The sequence below is a fragment of the Camelus ferus genome, chromosome 21, assembly GCF_009834535.1.
Source record: "Camelus ferus isolate YT-003-E chromosome 21, BCGSAC_Cfer_1.0, whole genome shotgun sequence".
Lineage (NCBI taxonomy): Eukaryota > Metazoa > Chordata > Mammalia > Artiodactyla > Camelidae > Camelus > Camelus ferus.
Genome location: NC_045716.1, coordinates 6,868,042 through 6,888,300, shown reverse-complemented (window position 1 = coordinate 6,888,300; position 20,259 = coordinate 6,868,042). Strand labels below are relative to the sequence as shown.

The 20,259-nt window shown below is 49.2% G+C and overlaps 1 protein-coding gene across 3 annotated transcripts in view; it reads right to left on the bottom strand.

Annotated features, from left to right (window-relative positions):
* The window catches only part of ASTN1 (astrotactin 1), a 293,377-nt gene that overhangs the window by 24,168 nt on the left and 248,950 nt on the right, over positions 1-20,259 (bottom strand). For all 3 annotated transcript variants that reach the window (XM_032463675.1, XM_032463676.1, XM_032463677.1), the window contains exons 17-18: positions 9,022-9,290; positions 3,379-3,512 (exon numbers count right to left, since the gene is read on the bottom strand). In XM_032463675.1, coding sequence (XP_032319566.1) covers positions 3,379-3,512; positions 9,022-9,290 — 403 coding nt within the window. The remainder of the gene's footprint in view (positions 1-3,378; positions 3,513-9,021; positions 9,291-20,259) is intronic.

Sequence of the window (20,259 nt, the reverse complement as noted above, 5' to 3'; positions counted from 1 at the left end):
CTCCCAACAATCTGAGTTGTTTTGATTCGCTGCCTTGTTCTCACCTCATGTGTGTGTCTTTGGTTTCTCACTTGCGTCCTGTCCCCTGTCTCTTCCTAGACCACTGGCTTCTGGGGGTGTTCCTGGTTTTTACTCACTCCAGCCTCCCTCTCTTCCATTCATCCCTGCTGTCCACCCACATCCTTGGTTTCTTTATCTCATGATCACCCGTAACCCTGACCCTCGAGCCTCCACTCAGCTCACCAGATGTGCCATTGGTCTCCCGGATCCCTGGGCAAGGCGCTGTGGGTGGATCACACCAAAGCCATGTCCAGTTTCAAAACTCAACAAATATTTTTTAAGCACCCATTACTGATAAGAATGTGCTCAATGCTGAAGGTGCAGTGGGGCACAAGCCGGCTCCAGCCCCTTCTCCCATGGAGTGGCCAGGAGACAAACACAGTGACACATGTGATTGTAATAATGTGTGATAAGAACTTTAACAAGAAATCACGGGAGGCTGTGGGAGCAAAAGTGAGGAATTCAGCTGGTGGGGAAATAATACGAAACACATGCTCTTTAGTGGCTGATGATGAAGGAACGCATAGCTGACACATGACACTGAAGCTGGAATAGACCCGAAACAGTGTGGATATTGACAAACTCATTAATTAGAGTCATATGCAGAGGGCTATTTTGAAGGAAGAAGGCATCAGGAAGCTTAAGCAAGTAACTAAGCCTTTCTGAGAACTCAGATTCTGTGAAAATGTGGACTGAGGCTGGCCTCTGCTGAGAAACAGGGGTGTGTATGATTTACATAGGCTTGTGTAAAACCAGAGTGTGTTTCTATTTCCAGCTACCAAATTCAAGAGACTAAGGTCTGCTGCTGAGTGATTAGAGCTGACAAGAAAAGTAACGTCCTTAAAAGACGCTCCTGTTTATGGAAATTTAGCCCAATTTGATCTTTAGCCACAACATTTAGTAAACGCAGGTTTAGAAAGGAAATCACTACTTCACAATGACACCTACACCCCAATGTTCATAGCAGCACTATTTACAATACCCAAGACATGGAAACAGCCTAAATGTCCATCAATGGATGACTGGATAAAGAAGATGTGGTATATTTATACAATGGAATACTACTCAGCCATAAAAACCGACAACATAACACCATTTGCAGCAACATGGATGTCCCTGGAGAATGTCATTCTGAGTGAAGTAAGCCAGAAAGAGAAAGAAAAATACTATATGAGATCGTTCATATGTGGAATCTAAAAAACCAAACAAACAAACAAAACATAAATACAAAACAGAAACAGACTTGTAGACATAGAATAAAACTTATGGTTGCCAGGGGGATAAGGGGTGGGAGGGGACAGACTGGGATTTCAAAATGTAGAATAGATAAACAAGATTATACTGTACAGCACAGGGAAATATATACAAGATCTTATGGTAGCTCACAGAGAAAACAATGTGACAATATATATATGTTCATGTATAACTGAAAAATTGTGCTCTACACTGGAATTTGACACAACATTGTAAAGTGATTATAAATCAATAAAAAATGTTAAAAAAAACAAATACTGAAAAAAAAATTCACCAAGCTAATATCTGTCTCTCCAATAAATAACAAAATAATAAAGGATTATTATTTGTTTCATTCAAAAAAAAAAAAAAAAAGAAAAGAAAGGAAATCAGCCTTCAGGCACTGATGACTGGCTCTTGTGTCCACCTGATGAGAACCCTTTGGAGGCTTCAGTGTTGTGTGTCAAAGGTCGCTTTCTTAGCTGGTGAATCAGTCTAGAAGCACCATCTTCTAGGGGCTCCATTTCTACCAAAAGAAAGATCTTTTACTAATAATGGGCTTGATTCTCTTTTGACTCAAGAGGTCAAAGTCATGGCTGAAAAGAGCAGGAAGCCAGTGGGTGGTGTGTCTGAAATGAGCCACAAGAAGAAGGCCAGTAGGTAAGAGAAGACGTTGGCTTATAATGACCAGTGTGTTCTCCTCTTTCTCCACTTTCTTCCTGCTGGGTCCTGGCCCTTTAATGCCCACCCGCACGAGCACGGGACCCGCCAGGGGGCAGTGTGCACCCAGACCAGCCTCTCTCTTGCCGATTTCCTCCTGCTGTCTTGCTCCCGCCCACTCCGTCCTCTGGTGACCGCGGGTGCGGGTCCTCCCTTTGGGCTGTCCTTGCCTTACCAACCCACGGGCTCACGCTCCTCCAGCCTGTCCTACCAGCTCTCTTTATCAGACACTATTTCTTTACTTTACTCCCCTGGCAGATGCTGTGTTCAAGGCTAAAAGGAATCCCTGCCTTTTACCTGAGTTCATCCAGTTCTGTTCAGCCATCCTCTGAGAGGCTGGAAACTGGGCGTGCTCGTGCTCAGCCACCTCTGCACACTGCTCACCCCTCAAATGCAGAGACTCGCTGGTGCTCATCCCGACCTGCTCCTCCAGCCCATACTTGTTCTGGAGCATCCTTTCTCACAGCTGTGGTTCCCTTTCTCATCCCTTTGGGGCTGATTAGTGCTTACTTGTTTCCAGGGCTCCCGTCTTTCCCTCTGACCCCTGAGCACCTCTGGAAGGCTGCCCGGCTATCACGCCAAGGCAGGTCCGAAGGGAACCAACCTCCTCAAACCTGCCTAACCTTTGATGCTTCTTTTCTCAGTAGGAGCCTCCTTAACTCTTCTTCCACCCAGGCCATCAGGCTTAAGTCCATTCTCAACTTCTCCTCCCTTCTCCCTCCCCCAGTCAGTCATCACCAAACCCTGCTGTTTCTACCCAAAGTTATCTCTCAGTTGTACTATAACACCTGGGATCAGGGTCTCTTACCTATGACACTGCTTCCTGCTCTATGACCTTGGAAGAATGATCCTGTCCATCTGAATCCATTTCCTTGCCTATTAAACGGGAGGTGGGAGCAGTACCTAACTGCTCCCCACGGTGCCCGGCCCCCAGTCAGCGTGGCGCTGGCCCAGGTCTTATTCCTGATCTCTCACGCCCTCCACGGCAGTAGCACGGTGACCCGTCTTATCTTTGAGCCATGCTGTCCTGCTCTCTCCACCTTCAGGGAGAAATTCAAATGCCATCTCCTCCATGAAGCCTTCACCATTCTTCAAATTCAGACCGGACTGTCCCTTTTCACACTTCCCTTAAATGTCTCATATACCCCTTACCAAGCCATCTCTTCTACCATTAAATCTGTGCACCTGCCTCCCCTTGAAAATTGAAAGACCCCCCCCCCCCAAGCAGGGACTGCATCATGGTTTTCTTTCTGTTCCCTCGTACCCAGCCTACTGCTCTGCAAACAGCAGACACGCTTTAATAGACTTTGCCAGAATAAAGCGGAGGCACGCACACAAAAGAGAGGTGGACAGAGGGGGTCTTACACGGGCTGCGGGAGAGGCGCGCAGGTGGGGAGCCCGTCAGCTCCGAAAGCGGTGGAGTCACATCGACACCAGTCCTCGATGACGTCTCCAGTCCCTGAGCACCAGAGGGAGCTCATGGTGGCCTCCAGCAAGAGCTGCAAGAGAGAGCAGAGGAAAGAGTGAGCGTCTGGGAGCCCGGGCTCTCCAGAATCCAGAGACGGAGCATCAGGGCCCTGCTTGTCCCAAACGACTCCAGCCAGCAGGCTGCAGCACGACTTCACCATTTGTTTCTACCCCATGAGATTGTTTCTGGGAAACCTGGACCCTGTAGGACCTCTAGGATGTCTCTCAGCGTAACAGTTCATCCCTGCAGTTGAGGGCTGTCACCTTGGAGGCAAGGCTTCGTCCATCTCCCATTTCCCATTCTCTGCCATCATTCCAGGCCTCGGGCTCTAGTGACAATGACCTCTTCACATACACTCGAGGGAGTGGGGGCTGCCCTTACCACTCTTCCCTCTGCCCAGAGGCACTCAGCCTTTTCTCAAACGCCTCACTGTGCATCCTTCTCTTCACCCTGCCCCGGTATTTCCTCTGCACCCCTTCAGCATGTCTTGTTTCTCACTTACAAGATTTATGCAGTCCTGCCTTGGGTGGTGATTATGCGTGGGGCCCCTCTTTCCCAGGAGAACTGGAAAACCAGGCAGCACACAGGCTAGGAGCTGTGCTCCGGGGCAGTCCCCCCGGGTGAGAACTCCAGCTCTGCCCACCGCTGCCATGCGACCCTGGGCAAATCAGGTTTCTCATTTGTTGTAACGATTAATTGAAATAATAGATGGCAAAGGGCAGAGCACAGTACCTATGCTCTGCACATATTATTGCCACATAAAAAATACACATTAGTCATGAATAAATGTCAGGATTATTTTTGCCCTGGAATGACAGGATTGGGTCTTCTGTGGAAGCGTGTAAATATCACAGAGCCTAAAATAATTCTTTCCATACAGTGGGTTCACAGCAGATAGTCACCATTCAATAAAAGGACAACAATCTGAGAACACACTTAGGTCAGTGAGGGAACAGAATTTGGGAGAGGGGCAAGTCCCCGGTGAAGAAGTGGGCTTTGCCGGGTGCTGGCCCCTCAGTGGGGCCCTGCTGCCTCCACCCCAGGCCCAGGGTCGGGGAGGGCCTGAGAGCCTGAGGCCACAGGGCACGTGGCTAGCCAGGCTGGCCAAGGTCACGGCTTTCTCTCCGGGTCAGGGCAGCATCTGCAGCCTATGCTGCTTCTCTGATTTTCTTCTCTCTGTCCCACTCTCACCACAACCTCACACAACTGATAAACTAGAGAAATGAAACGGCTATCCTGGAAAACTTTAGGCCAAAAAAAAAATCAAAAGACAGGGAAAAAAAGGGGGGGAAAAAGGAAAAGGAAGAAAATAAGGAAAAGAAGAGATAATCCTACAAAAGTCAGCGTGTCCAAGCCCAAAGCCAGTCTGCTACATCCCATTCTTTCCGGACTTAACACAGGCCACCCGAGGCTGGAATGGCGGACACAAGGTCCAGACGGGCCCCGTCTCAGATTGGAACCTCCAGGGAGTGGGGACTGGTCTAGCTTATCACCAGGATCTGTGTAGTGTCAGCGTTTTCAGGGCCCCTTCAGGAGCTAACCCTTTCATTTGAGCTCCAGGATAAACGGCCACCATGATTCTCAGTGGAGGACACTCAGAGCCCAACAGTTTAGGTGACTTGCTCGCAGTCGCAGGTTAGTAGCGAGCGGCCGCACGATGGACTGGGCATCGCAGGCTCTTTCCGTCACACGCTCTTCATTAACGCGGCGCCCACCCGCTCCTGGGGGGAGGCCCGGGGCATAGGAGCTGCTCCCTTCATGCTCTGTCTGACTGAACCAAATTCAGATCAAAAGGTGTGTTTTAACCTAAGAACACAGGCTTTTCTTATTGGCTCAGCTCCTCTGCGGGCCACTTCCCAGGCTAAGCATTGAGGCTACAGTGGAGCAGAAGACACAGATGGCCCCTGCCTGCGTACATCTTACAGCAAAATAATAAACAAAAAGTTACATAAATAACCAAATATCCGGAACTGTGGGCGGGCTCCGGAAAAGGGCGAAATGGTGGCAGGAGGGGCAAGGAGGGGCCAACCTCACAGAGGGGCTTGGGAAGGCCTCCATCAGAATGTGTGTTTTCATCTGAGCTTGGACGGACAGATCAAGAGTTATCTGGCCACAAAAGCTAGGGGAGTGTTTCCAGTGGAAAACCCAATATTAAGAAGACTGTAGCCTGGATGAAACCCTGGCTTCTAAAATCACCTGAGAAAAGGTTAGTCTGGCTATAAGAGATGGGGGTCAGGGAGGAGGGGCAAAGAGTTGCTTGGCAAGTGGGAGGGAGGCAGGGCCTGTTACAGAGGGTCCTTGGGACCCTGTGTGGGGGTGTCGGATTCTAAGAGCCACAGGAAGCCATCAAAGTGTTTTAAACTGGGGAGCAACATGACCAGGTTTTCCATGTAGAGGCGTGAAGACCAACCCCCATGATGGCAATTATTTTAAATGCCACCTCTTCGAAAGCTTTAATTTTCCACCTTTGATCCGCACCACTCCATGAGAGTTCCTACTCTCTAAATCCTGGGCTGCAGGTACCTGGGAAGGTAGGATGAGGCTACAAGGGAGAAATCACGAAGGGACCCTTTTGGAAAGGAAGAAAAAGGCAAATGACATTTTTTTCTTAGTGCCTACAATGTGCCAGGCATTGCCGAGGAATCCTCGTTTGTTATTGGACTTAATTCTGATTCCAGAAAAGAAATAGGATTTTCCAGTTTTTATTATTTTTTTCTCTAAGGAGAGCAGCTGAACTTTCAAGCCAAGTTTATCCATCCGTTCATTTCCCCACTCATTCATCACTTCGTCCTTTCATTCTGCAGAATGCCAGCTAGGTGTGACTACTGCTGGGCACTGGGATTCCACAGAAGAAGTTTCTTGTTGTCCAGAGGGAGTGGACAGCTACATGAACACTATGACAGTAGGTGATAATGATCTAAAAGACGTATGCACGTATGCAGTGGGAGCTGCATGAAGGAAGACTGGGTTGGCCTGGGAGAGGAAGGCAGAGCTTTTAACAGCTGGTGATGTTTAAGCTGAAACTTGGAGGTAACAGCAATTGCGAGTGGCAGCAATGTGGGAGAGGGTGTTCCTGGGAGAGACAGCTGCAAGTCTGAAGGGTTGGATTCACGGGAGAAAATATGCCGTGTTTAAGGAGGTACAAGGAGTTAAACTTTGGAAGGTTACACTCTGGAGTGGGTACAACCTAACCATGTAAGTGAAGACAAAACTAGACAGTGAACTGCCCTCGTCGTGATGTGCTAAGGACTCTGGATTGTATTTGCTGGATTATGCAGAGCCATTGAATTACCTCGCTGCTCTGTGATCCGAAGTCCGTATTAGACAGATGGCTCTGACTGGTCTAACAGGAAAATCAGTAAGAAGGCCACAGCAGTAGGAAGACAGTGGCCTGACACTACAATGGATGACTGAAATACTTAGGCTGTGACAGGGGCTATAATAAAAAGAGGATGGATTTAAGAAATCTGTGGCCCTGGGTGATGGAATAGACGTTAGGAATAAGAAAAGTCTGGGAAGTGCCTCTGGTCCCCAGTTCGGGAAACTTCACAGGACATAGTGCCATTCCCTGGGATGAAAGCAGCAGGTCTGATCAGGGGGGAAGGCGGTGAGCTCATGTTTGTGGAGACACCTGTTTGGTTATATTACCTGACCTACTTGTTTCTAAACTGCAATCATAGACTGGACTGAAATATGGCATTCGAGATTATCCAGTCCAACGGAAGAAGGACAATGAGGCCAAGAGATTGGAAAATTGGCGGAGGATCTACCAGAGAGGTAAGGAGAGGAACACACGCTGGGCCACTGACGCCAGGACTTAGCTCCCCTCTGCTCCTCCTTTGCTTCCTCACTCCTCCTCTCTATTCTTTGGGAAAAAAGGGAACAATTAGAAGGAAAAGCAGAAGAGAAGAGAGAATGGTACAGACAATGCCCAAGGAAGAAGAGAGAAGAAACACAGGCTGGTGAACCAACTCCCGCCTGGGCCACCGGGTCCGTGTGTTTAGAAATTGAAGGTTCAAAACATGGCCAGATGGGAGCTTTCTCTCCACCCTTCTCTGAAGACCAGTGCAAGGAGACAGGGACGGGCTAAGCTCTGATGATGGCCCTGCAGAAAGCAGGGACTCCAGGCCCCCTCTCCTACGAAGCTCTTCTGTTCTGCAGGTCTGCACACCCCGTCCCATCAGATGGGGCTGTGAGCAAGCCCCCCGACTCTGCTGTTCCCAGCAACGTGAACAGGAGCTCTCGGGGAACCACTGCAGCAGCCTTGCGAGCTCACAGAAGACCGAGTGGGACAAGCAAGGGGGAGGCTAGGCACTGGCTTAGAACCACTGCAGCTTCGGTTTCCATGGCAACACAAGCCCCTCCTTCCCATCATCCTTTCAAGTCCCCCCCCTCCAGTGGTCTCTTCCCTTCCACTTCTCTTCCCATAGTCACTTCTATCGTAGGCCAAAGGAACAATTCATCTTTTTGCTCCTGTGAAAACCCTTATTTTCAAACACTCAGTGAAATATCTGTGGCAGAGGCAGGTAGGCGAGAGAAAAACACACACACACGTGTGCAAAATCCTTCCCGTGGGTTTGAGCATCACCTGTGAAGCAAACTGACACCCCAGGTGTCCCTTCGAAGAGAAAAGAGAGAGCAATTATCACCCCACCTGGACAGGCAGTCCTCTCAGGCGGGCCCGCGGCTCACTGCTGTGCCTACCGCCCCTCGTCCCCAAGGCGGCCTCAGCCTGCGTCTCAGAAGCCCCACACCTGGAGCGTTTGTGTGTTTTATTTCTGTCGTTGTTGTTAGCATATGTGTTTTTGCCCTTTCTGTTCTTTTCATCCTTGAGATCAGAGAGCGAGGGCACTGCCTCTGCCGAGTTGATCCAGCCTACCCTTTCGGGTCCACTGGTTTCCGCCCAGCCCCTTTGGAAAGGGAGGCGCGGAGGGAAAGGACAGGTGGCTGGGAAACGTCATAACCCAGCTGCAGAGTATGAGGCAGAAAGAGCTGCACGGACGTGGAGTTTGGTGCTTAGGGTCAGAGAGATGGGCAGGGAGCCAACCTGCGCCAGGAGAAGATGGCCAGGGCCTTCCCTTTGGGATCTGTGCCTCAAAGGCTCCTGCTAGTCCAGCGGCAGCAGGTCCCATGCTTGGGGTCACTTAGGGGAGCTGGTCCCCCTGCCATGCCAACATGGGAGACACTGCCGGGCCTCTCCCCACAGCCATCCCCCGAGGCTCTCTGAACACGGCCGTGGAGACTGACTGCAGTCCTCCCCGTCTACCTTCTTCCTTCCGGCCCTTGTTGCTCACAGACCTGGACGAATGCTGAGCTGTGAGTCCTGAGTCATCATCATCGGTGCTGCAGATGCCTTGATTTGATTTAATATGCAAAAATGCAAATCTAAGCAAATTAGGTGCCTGGAATAGCTAAACAAAAAGTCTCACTACCCCTGTTCTCACAGGGAGCTCAGCTGGCCCCATCACCCCCTTGGGTTATGTGGAAAGCCCTCTGGTGTTGGGGACACGTCCCCGAGCCAGGAGTCCCAGGCGTCTTACCCTCTGGGTCTGGTTGTTGGTCACCAGTTCATAGATGGGGGCTGCTCTGGTCACCTCCAGCAGCACCGGCTCGGCAGGGGTGTCGGGGCCGGATGTCACATGACACAGGGGGCAGGACGAGGGGCACCGCCCCCTGCTCTGGCACTCCATGCGGACTCCCGCCGCCATGCGCTTGGTGCCAGACTCTGACAGGCTGGCGATGTACTCCGGGAAAGTCAGCACCTTGGGGTCTCTCTCCCGCTCCTCTGACTCGTCGGATGGGGAGTTGCCTGCCCGACACAAAAAGGAAAGGAACAGTGAGTGGGGAGAAAGAGCAAGGCCGTGCATGGCCTCGTGGCCCCTGCGTGCTGGAATCAAGTCCTTGAGAGGCCAAGAAATGTCTGTGAGAGGGTGAGAATCGGATGCTCAATTTGGGGAACTCATCCTCCCGGAAACCCACAGAGTTGGAAATGGCCCTTTCAAATGTGAGACCAGGCTTTTTCCTTTTTCTGAGATTCATCAGCTCCACGGATCCTTTCAGAGGGAGGCTTCTGCAGTCTTTGCAGGAGCCATGACTGTCATCAATAATACAAACAGTAACAGCAGTGATTGTTCTGTGACTCAGTTTCTTCATCCATAAAATGAGGATATTAATAGTACCCGCCTCTAGCATTGTGTAATAAATAAACAGCAAATTATTTTTAAAGCACATAACACAATGGCTAGCGCATGTCAAATCATCATCGTCACAGTTTTAATCATAACTGTCAGCAAGTCTCACGTCTGAACTATGAAAGTGAGATCTGTTCGAGACCTCCCTTAACCCCTACAATGGCTCTCTGTGTGAGTTCTGTCATTGTACCCATTTTAAAGATGAGGAAAGTCAGGCCAAGAGCCTCAAGACCACAGAGCTTGTAGATTGTGAGATCTGGGATTTGAATCTGTTTTCATCTGATCTTAAAGTCTTTCAGTCATAGAGAAGGACGGGACTTCCCTGCTTCATTATTAATCACTGCATTGAAGAGGGGGAGGGAATTTTGACTTTTTCAAAAAGACTTACACTCCAAAGCCTGACAGGTGGGTTCACATCACCCCAATTGATGAGTAAAAGGTAGTTGGGAAGCTCCTGGTTTATTTCTGGTGAAACACTGGAAATGCCTGCCAGAAAATAATAGTTTGTTCCCTTTATGATTCCAAGCCTTTATGATTTTTCATTTAAGTCATTCATTCTAGAGGAAGATGGAGGCAGAATCTGCTAACACAAAGCTCTGGGTTCCTTATGAGACCCCTGACCCTTCGTGGCAAGTTGCAGTCCCGAGTGTGAAACAATTTCAGGGCGGTGGCTGGGCTCGGGAAACAATAAGCAGATGCACAGCATTCCTTCTGGTCCTCTCAGGCACACCAAGGATGTGCTCCCTGATGGGCCCGAGCTGGGGGACAACTAAGGGGGAAGGATTTGCAAAGTGGTTCCATAGGGTGATCATGAGATTCGACTTATGACTTCACAGCAGAGTTCTCTCTTACAGGCTTCAGGCAGTTCCGTTATTCTCCCCCTTGTTTGGACCATTTGGTCCAACCAAGTAAGACCAACCAACCAAGTAAGACCATGTGGAAGTGTCACGAGGCAGTTCGGCACTGCTGTTTCCCAGATAAGCACCGTCACTGTGCAGGTGAGGCATTTTTGCCTGCAGCTCCACTGACACAAAACTCCTCCTGCACACGAAGGCAAGGACTCACTCAGAGAGTATAAACATGAGTATAGTTTATCTCACACGTGCATTTTGTTTAACAACGTATCCAGGGCTGAGCTCAAGCCCTTCCCAGGTCACATGAGAACTGCACCACTGCACACAACAAAACCAAGAACAGTGCTGTCAAACGGGAGGCCCAGGAGCCCACACCTGCTAGCCCCAGAGTCACTCCAAGCCAAGTGCATCTCGATGAACATCCAGGCTCATGTAACTCATTCAACCCCATGGCTGGGAGTGTTTGTAAAGTGGCCACGACCTGCCAGGAGCTCCTCACCCAGGCCCTGGCCAGGCCTCCGGTCGTCTTCATCAGGCTGTTGGGAGCGGGCCTGAACAAGTGGGGGTCGGGTGAGAGCTTTGCACCCTTGATGTGATTTCTAGAAAAACAGGCCCTCGAGAAAGTGAATGAAATTTTTAAAAAAAATCAGTAAAGAGACAGTGCTTCTTTTCAAGATAATATTTAAAACATTTCACTGTGCAAACCCTGCCAGAGAGCTTGAGGGTCTCTTGCCAGCCCCTGGTACCCCTCACGCTCAGATTCGTTTCTTTCATTATCAACCCACTCGTCTTTCTAACCTCCTGGGGGTTGAGAAAGTATTCAACTAAGAGCCTGGGGAAAGGGTTTCTACAAAATGACCACTAGATGGCGATATTGAGTCTAAAATGACCACTGTGAGAGGAAAGGTGTGATAAATTCCGTGCGGCCACATTGATACCACAGAAAATAAACTTATGGAAATGTTAACACCTGGCTACTTTTTTTAAAAATATGATAGTACAGTTTTCTTTTAATCGAATAATAAAAAAAGGTTGAGCAAAACAATTTCATAAATTTTACCCTAACAAGAAAAATATAGAGTGAAAGACACAAGGTAATCATGGGAGCCACAAGATAATGAAGGGAAAATAAAACAAGGGAAAATAAAAATCCCCGTCCAAGCCCTTCACATGGAGTAAATTTACTTCGATAAATAATATGTCACCAAATTCCTTTCCTCTCCCCTTTAATCCCCAGATACCCAGAAACTCCTCCCACACCCAACGTGCACATTCATATATGTAACATACAACCTCAGCCTATTCATCCCTTAGGGTGTAGCCCTGGTAGACAAACCGGCCACTAGAGGGCACTGCAACCCCAAACACTGTGGAGCTGAACCACAGCCTCCCTGACTTCAGGGCTTCATCATCAAGGCCCATAATTGCCGTAAATATTTGAGAGGCTGCTCCTCTGGCTGCTGCCTTCCTGCTTTCCCAATTAAAATCACGAGGCAACGAATGCCCCTCAGTGTCCTTCAGCCCTGGATTGGTGCAGCGGTAGGCAGTAGAGAGGCACAGAAGATGATGGAGGCCACCAGACCCTTGTTTTAATCGGAACTATATTTTCCTTCTCCTGCAAATACTCAGGTCCATACAGAGCTGGCCCTGCTGGAGGCCAAGGCGAGCTGCCCCTCTGGTCCCTTCCTCCTGCAGGATGGAGCTGTCTGGAGAGGCGTGAGATTTACACAGAAGTAATGAGCAGCTAGCTCCCCAAAGCCATCTATCCAGGCTCCAGTGAAGAATAGAGATGTGTGTATGAGAGAGATTTTTCGAAAAGGAAATGCATTTTCCATGTGCAGTTAAAGATACAATGGGGAAATACTCCTTAAAATGATGGAGTCCGGTGGCATAAGTCCAGATAAATCTCCCTTTGCCCAAAGGGAGCGCCAATAACCATCATGTCTGTGGCAAGTCAAAGAGCAGCTCAAATCCTCAAAGCTTCAGGGGAGTCTGATCTTTGACACTTGCTTTTAGCCACATCCCCCACCCCCACCCCCACCCCGCTGTGTCAGAGTCGGTGGTAGGAAGGTCTGTGTGTGGAGAGTCAGGGAGGAGGCACTGCCTTATCTCCTCAAAGTGCAGTGGCTGCCTTCTGTCATCAGCCCCTCCAAGTAGAGTCTTTTCTTACTTCTTCCCTCTTCTGGCCTCTAGATCCTGGGTAGAAATGCTCTAGTAATCTGAGACACTACATTGTCTCTTAAAAAAACGGACATTCTATTTCAACAAATACGCAGTTTCTGGACTTAAGAATAAGCTACAATTAAAGTCTTAAAAGATTAGAACTGACAAAGGTGCCTTCTGACCTAGAATAGCCAAGTGTGGCCCTCCTCTGACTCCTGTTTGCAGAATTCACCCCACTCTTCTCAGGGGAGGCTTTGGGGTCCCCAAGACACTTAGCTTTCTCACAAGTAGAAGAACAGCCAACCTGGAACATCGTTAACAACCCTGAAACTGCAAAGCATTTTGCAAATGCAGTTTGCTATAAATAAATGCCATTTGCTTTAGGCTAAATCTGTATCCGACAGCACTCAGTGGATGAGTTTCCCCAATAGAATATCATGGTATGAGCTTATTGGCATCTTCAGCGTTCAGAATCTCTTTGTGGATGTACCTATGGCCTTAGGCATCCACATATTGACCCACCGAGACTCGGGAGCACATGAAGATGATAAAAGTAACTGACCCATCCGCATGCAGGGTGTGCTCTGCTGGTGGAAACTGACAAGTCATGAAGGTGAATTAGTTGTGATGAAGTAAATTGGTACAATTCCTGTAGGATTCGGGGACCACTTAAGAATCTCTCTCCTGAGTTGGTGCCCAAGGCAATGAGATGCTAATAACATTACGGCTAGAACTACCCAGGTAGTTCATTAGGCAGCCAAGAAGTCAAAGGAAACTCATCACATCCCAGCTTTTAGAGACAGCTTAAAATCCACAAGAAAAGAAAGCTTGACACAGGGTAGGTGAAGCACGGCTGGAGCAAACTGCACCTGAAGCCCACCAGCACCCCAGTTTCTAGGGCCTGCCCCCACCCAGCCCCACACTGGAATTCCTGGAGTTTTACCAGAATTCACATTTCCGCCCATGCACCCAGGCTCAAGTCAGTCTCTCAGAGTGTTGGTCAGTAGACAGAGAGGGTCACGTCACCCTGGATGGCCTTAAATTGAACTCCTAGACCTGCCATGGGACACATTGTCTGAGACCAGAACAAAATACAATACGATGGATTCATACTCAGGGAAAAGCAGACAGGGCATAAACTGGTCACTTCTCCCTACACCTCAAGATGAGCTAACAAGTGCCCTGGGGTCAAGGGATTACGTCTTCTTCATATTGAAACTCCTCTCCCTAGCCCAGGGGTATACATCCATTTCCATATCCATCTCTTGTTCTACCTATCTGTATCTATATACCCGTGGACTGTATATATTATTGGGGGGGGAAGGGCACTGAATATATTAAGTCATGGCCGTACATCTAAAATTTAAAAAGAAGTCAAACACAAAGAATAAAACCGGAGCATTTGTAAACTGTCTCTAGCCCCTTACCAAAGCTTCAAACAATCAAGCAGAAAGAACCAAGCGTTATCTGATGACAGCCAAATCTGCATCTCTCACCGGGACTGCTTCCCCCAGTATAACAAACAGAACCTAAACACACTTGCTCGGAAGTTCATTTGAAAGTCCAGCAGGCACCTCAAACTCAACGTGTCCCAAACCGCAGGACTCATTTCTCCACACCCTCCCCGGCAAGCAGCCCCTCCGCTTGCAGGTCCCGGCCCAGCAAAGGAGCCAGAAATCCTGGCATCGCTGCAGGTTCTTTCTTGTTCTCGCAATCAATCTCCCAGTATTCTTGAGTCTTCGTTCCTCAGCTCCCCTCGACCGTCCACCTCTCTGCCTGGCCGCTGCCGTCCCCAGGGCAGAGCAGTCTAAAGTGTGAGGTCGGGGTCAGGCTGCTGGCTGTGGTTTCTGACTTACCCCTTGTTAGCTGTGGCACGTAGGGGGCGTTTCTTGACCTTTCTGTGCCTGGCCTTCCTCGTCTATCAAATGGAGACAAAGACTGTACTGACTGAGCAAGGCTGCGGTAAAGCCTGACTGAGCTAGTCCACGGGGAGAGCTGAGCAGAGCTGGGACACGGTGAGCATCTCTCAAATTCATGATTCCGACAATGCCCGTCTACCTACCCTGCCACCAGCCACACCATCAAATGGTGGGCTCCTTGAAGGTGAAATTACGCCTTGTTCTCCACTGTAACATCCCACAGTGCCTAACATGTAATGTAACTAATGCATTTGACACTTCATTAAACAAATATTTATCAAATGCCTACAAATGTGTGTCCAATTAATAAATCATTTATAATGACTCTTATACGAAGTGACTACTCTTTGTGCTCTGTAGGCACGAACTAGACAGGCTGGGTTTAAATTCATTTCTTGCTTTGCTGTCCTGGGTTCTTTGAGATTTCCTAGAAGAGGCACATCAGTTCAGAGTCAGTTCCACTACTTTCAGGCACAAACGGGAACTGGTCAGAGATAATTCAGTTGCAAAGATTTGTGATGATACTGCAGAAATCCTTTTTGCAGATTTTGAAAGCACACACGTGCATCTCGGAGGTTACTGAGGTGCGTTAAGTCATCACCTTGAGATGTAAGGATTTCAGCTTAAGAAAAGGAGTAGCCAGTTGTAGTGCTGAAGAGACAGTGGTTCTCCTGTGACTAGAAAATGTGAGAAAGGTGTGGCCACTAATGTCACAACGTGGCAGAGGGGCATGGCTGGTGTCCTGGGCCTGTGAGGTCATGGGGACCATTGGCTGGGGTGGAGGTGAGGTGGAGGTACATCGCTGGGGGTTCTGGGCAGCTCTGAGACCTGAGTGATAGCGTAGTACCAGGATTCAGCATCACATCACCCACTTCTCCAGCCAACAAGGCGGTGATTGTGACAGCAAGAGAGGGAGGCATTCTGGACCCCAAGGATGGTCACAGGGATGAAACGTGCAAACCCACATCTTCTGCACTTTTTCCACTCTGCCCCATCTCAGCCGGCACACAGGAGCCCGTCCACCCACATTACCAGCCAGGCATTCATCACGACCCATTAGCTCAGGGGAAGCACATCTTTCTTTTCAGAATTAAATACTGGACAACGTTGGTTCACAACAATCCAACATGCTCTGAAACAGTCCCAACTCTGAAGAGTTTGCACTCTTGTCCTTCCTTACAAATAAATCCACAATTAAAAAACAAAAATCCTTTGTCAGGATGTATCCTTTACTTTGTGGTCTAAAATTAAAGTTATATTAAGAGATACAAGCTATGAAGTATAAAATAAGTAAGATATAAGGATGTAATGTGTACCAAAAAAATGAAAGTTACTGTATTGCTTCAGATCTCATTCTTTGGTATTCCTACAGGGAGTTTCTGGAAATAGTGGACGGTCTTTGTCATAAGCAATTGCAGCGTGTCCCAGTGTGGTGAAGTCCAGTGTAATAATTAGTGGTCATCAGATACCCGCTGGACATCTCACAACGCACCATAAGTGGGGACGTTCAAGAAAAGGTGTCTTATGGAAAACTGAATTTTTTGTTTAACTGGTACTTCACCAGAAAATGCTTACTTTTCCTCTAATTCTTGTTGATACTTCTCTAAAAATGTGGTTTTCCAGCTTTCTGTCTCCCTCATGAAGCACTGCCTACCAAACAGATTAAACCTTTCCCCAAGGTGCCTCCTGGTGATGATTTTGTGCATCCATTATGACCATGCAGCTTTGGAAGCTGTAGGAGGCAGAGATCAAATGGTATGTATTCCCCAAACAGCTCTTAAAAAGTTGACCGATAACACAAGGTTCCATTTTCTTAAGGTCGCCGCCCTCTTAACGGGCACATCGTCAAACAAATAACCCCCTGGTTGAGGTTCCCGGCTCAGTCGGCTCATGTGAAGTTGAAGTTTTGGTGTAGACGCAGTGCTCTGTCTTTGCCAAAGGTTGTCAGTCAGCTTTGATGTGGGAACAGTTGATTTCATAACACATTGACAAACTGGAATGTTGGTCATAGTGACGTTCCAACTGGGATGAGAGATTGAGTCCAAGAAAGCGCGGACTGCAGCATCCACCAAGGGATCAATAAAAACACAAACACAGCCTTTGCTTAGCAGTGGCCCCAAGGGCACCCTCTTCTTAATCTTCAACTTAGTGTGAAAAGGAAACTATGAAGACAGCCCAGTGATGCGACCACCACTTGAAGGATGCCCGGTGATGCCCCTCTGCACAGCCCACGCGTCTCAAGAAGGACGGAAATGAAACCCAAGACTTCCTAGGAAGCCCTAAAAGCTTTTACTACAAAAATGAGCTCTTCTAATCAGCTAGACCGCTAGTCCCCAGGGGGCAAGAAGCTGCCTCCAGTTTTGCTGGATGCCCCGCACTGGATAAGCAGTGAACAGACACACAGGGATGAAAAGCAGCAGGGATTTGAGCTCTTTCTAGTCTCTGATTGCCTGCGATTCCTCCGGACTGCAACCCGAAGCCCATTAGGATTTGTCATACAAGCCAGGCCAGGAAACCTGAAGTGCTTCAGCGGGGTTATCCGGAAGCACTTAGCAAGCGCGCACGTGGGAGGGTGTGAAGGCTGTGGGAGACGGCTGGTACGGTGCAGTCCCCACGCTCCCTCAAATTGTATTTCTAACTCTTTCTCTTTCCTTCTTTCTTCCTTTCTTCCTCTCTTTCTCTCTTTCTTTCTTTTTTTCTTTTTATTTCTTTTCTTTCTTTTCTTTCTCTTTCTTTTTCTTTCTCTTTTTCCTTCTTTCCTTCCTTCCTTCCTTCCTTTCCTTTCCCTTTCCTTTCCCTTTCCTTCTTCCTTCCTTCCTCTATTTCTTTACTTTCTTTCTCTCTATCTCTCTCCCTCCTCCCTCCTTCCATCCCACCCCCTCTGCTCCCATCACCCCTGGTAGAAGCAATCCCACGGATACTTCGCGCCTGTGTCCAGTGGGCTACCTCCCACCCTGCGTCAGGCTGAGTTGGTTTTATGCCTTGTCCGTCCCACTCAGCCCCCCAACCCCCTGGGGTGGGGACGTGCTCACCCCGTCCTTAGAGCCCGGCAGCTGCTAGTCTGTAGCTGCTCCCTATCACGATCTGTCATAAACGCGTATGTGCGCGGTCTAACACCGTCCTTTTGTAAAGTTTATGTGATTCCGGTTTTCGTTTGCCTGTTACAGCCCCATTTCTTTATTCACCAAGTGCCTTTCCTGTGGCTCTTGAGTAGATCACCAAGAGTTTGATTCATACCGAGCCTTTCTCTCTGCTTCCTGGGGCTGCCATGACAAACGACGCCACATGAGTGGCTTAAAACAACAAGAATTTATTTCCCCAAGTCTGGGGATCAGAGTCCAAAGCCAGCGTGTCAGCCGGGCCATATCCCCTCTGAAGGCCCCGGGGGAGGGTGCCTCCTTGCCTCTTCTAGCTTCTGCTGGCTCTCGGCGCCCCTCGGCATTTCCTGGCTTGCAGTGGCCTCATTCCAATCTTGGCCTCACATGTTACGTGGCCTTCTCTGTGTGTCTGCGTCCTAATCTCCCTCTCCCTTCTCTTATAAAGACACTAGTCACTGGACTTAGGGCCCACCTAAATCCAGGATAACATCGTCTTAACCTAATTAAATCTGCAAAGACCCTATCTCCAAATAAGGCCACATTCTGCAGTTTCAGATGGGCATGAATTTTGGAGGGGACCCTGCTCAACCCACTGCAGCACCCACAGCCTTTAATATTGTAACATTGACCTGCCAGCCCTCTCCTGACCCACAGCCAGTGACGGTTCATTTACTGGCCACTGGGGAGCTGGCTGTCCATCCCTTCAACTTCCTCCCAGGGCAATGGGAAGAGGGAAGATGATTCTGGCTCCATCAGCGCCCCTGGCCCAGCCGCAGCTGCCTTCAGGTCCTTGTCAACATCCAAGTAAACCTGACACAGAGATTCAGAGTCACAGACTCCTGGGTGTGCGGACCTGCACTGGATTATCCCTGCTGATTCGCCACAGACAGAGCGGCATGGAGAGGGGGTGGGGGGAGGGGGCGAGGCTGAGAGAGAGCTGAGAATGAGGAAGGCCTGCGGGATTCGTCCTTTTCAAATCTCCATTAGCAGAAGGACCAGGTGAACGAGTGGGCATGCTCGGCGGGCTGCCAGGAAAGAGCCTCCTGTGCCCTTGTCTGGAGATTAAGGCTTCCCCCCCTCCCCAGTCTTGTTTCTCCTGTCTGGGAGGCTGAGCTGAGAAGCCAGGTGTGTACCCCCAGACCCCTCAGGAGTAGGCACCTTCCCTCTTTCCTGGCCCTCCCCAAGAAGAAGCCAGAAAAACACAGGGACAAGTAGAGGGAGAAAACCGTAATAGAAACAGAAAGCGTGTAGAGGAAAGGGCGTGCCCAGCACCAGCTTTGGCCTCTGTTCATGTTGAGGGCTCCCCTGGGGGCCTCTGTGAGCTTCTGGCTGCATCCGCAGAGTGGGACTAGCAATGCTGCCCTCTGACTGCCATGCGGCGTATTTCTCAGCCAGGGGGTGCCCGTGAGTGCCTTTAGCTTTGCCAGAACCATCAGCTCCATCTACCCTGTTACTCTTTTTCTTCCATCTCCTCTCCTACAGGTTCCAGCTCCTACCTCATCACCTCTTTCCTTTCTGGCTTCAAGCCTGGAGAAGACAAGCAGAGCCCGGGGAAACCCCTGGGCAGTTCCGAAACGGGTAAAACTGACACGTGACCATAGCTTGCCTTGTCTCCACGTGACAAAAACCGGGCAGGACACTGTGTGTACAGTGTGTGCGTGTGTGTGTGTGTGTGTGTGTGTGTGTGTGTGTGTGTGTGTCTGGGGATGCTAACACAAGTGGCATGCAGGCAGAAGTCCTTGGGGCTCGTGGGGTTCCACAGCGAAAGATTCAGTGCCTCGCTGAGATGCTGCATAGGCTAGCTTATAAATATATCTAACTACCAAATGGTCTAGAAATTTTTAATAAAAATATTATTCAATAATAATACTACTCTAACCAGCAAGGGAATGCTGTAACGATCTCCATTTTCCTCTCGATACTCATCTAGCTTCTGTTTTTCAAATGAATTTGGATGTTAAATCCTTTTGCTGCCCTGACCAATTTATTCTGCAAATTAACTATATGTGACAGGACTTTAGGTCTGTTGCCACTTAGCTTTGCCTCACTGAGATTTATGCTGCTTTCCTGCGCGTTGGAGCCACCACCAGCTCAAATAGATTGCGGCTCCTGGTGGTGATTTTGGATTCCGCACGAGCACCTCACTTCTTGGTCCTCTTCTCTTGAGTTTAAAAAGCGCTGAGTGGGCCGGGCCCCTTCCACCTCTCGGTGACCTGTGCCCTCTGTTCTCAGACACCCTGGTCTCTGCAGCTGCCTGTCCAGCCTTAATGAATCTCCCATTGTAAGGCGTGGTTTCACCCAGAGCCGGGGCCCACGCTGCTTTGTGAGGGAGACTCAGCCTGGCTGCGACACGATTTGTAAATGGCGGCAAGAGCCAGATGCGGGAAAGCAAGGATTACAAGATGAAGAGGCTGGCAATGATGGAGCATGGCTGCTGAGCCCAAGAATATAATCTCAGATTGTACTAAGAGAGTGCGGTGACCAAGCGATGGAGAGCAACAGTGCCTGGTCAAGCCACACACCATGATTTGGTTCAGCTCTGAGTGACCCAAG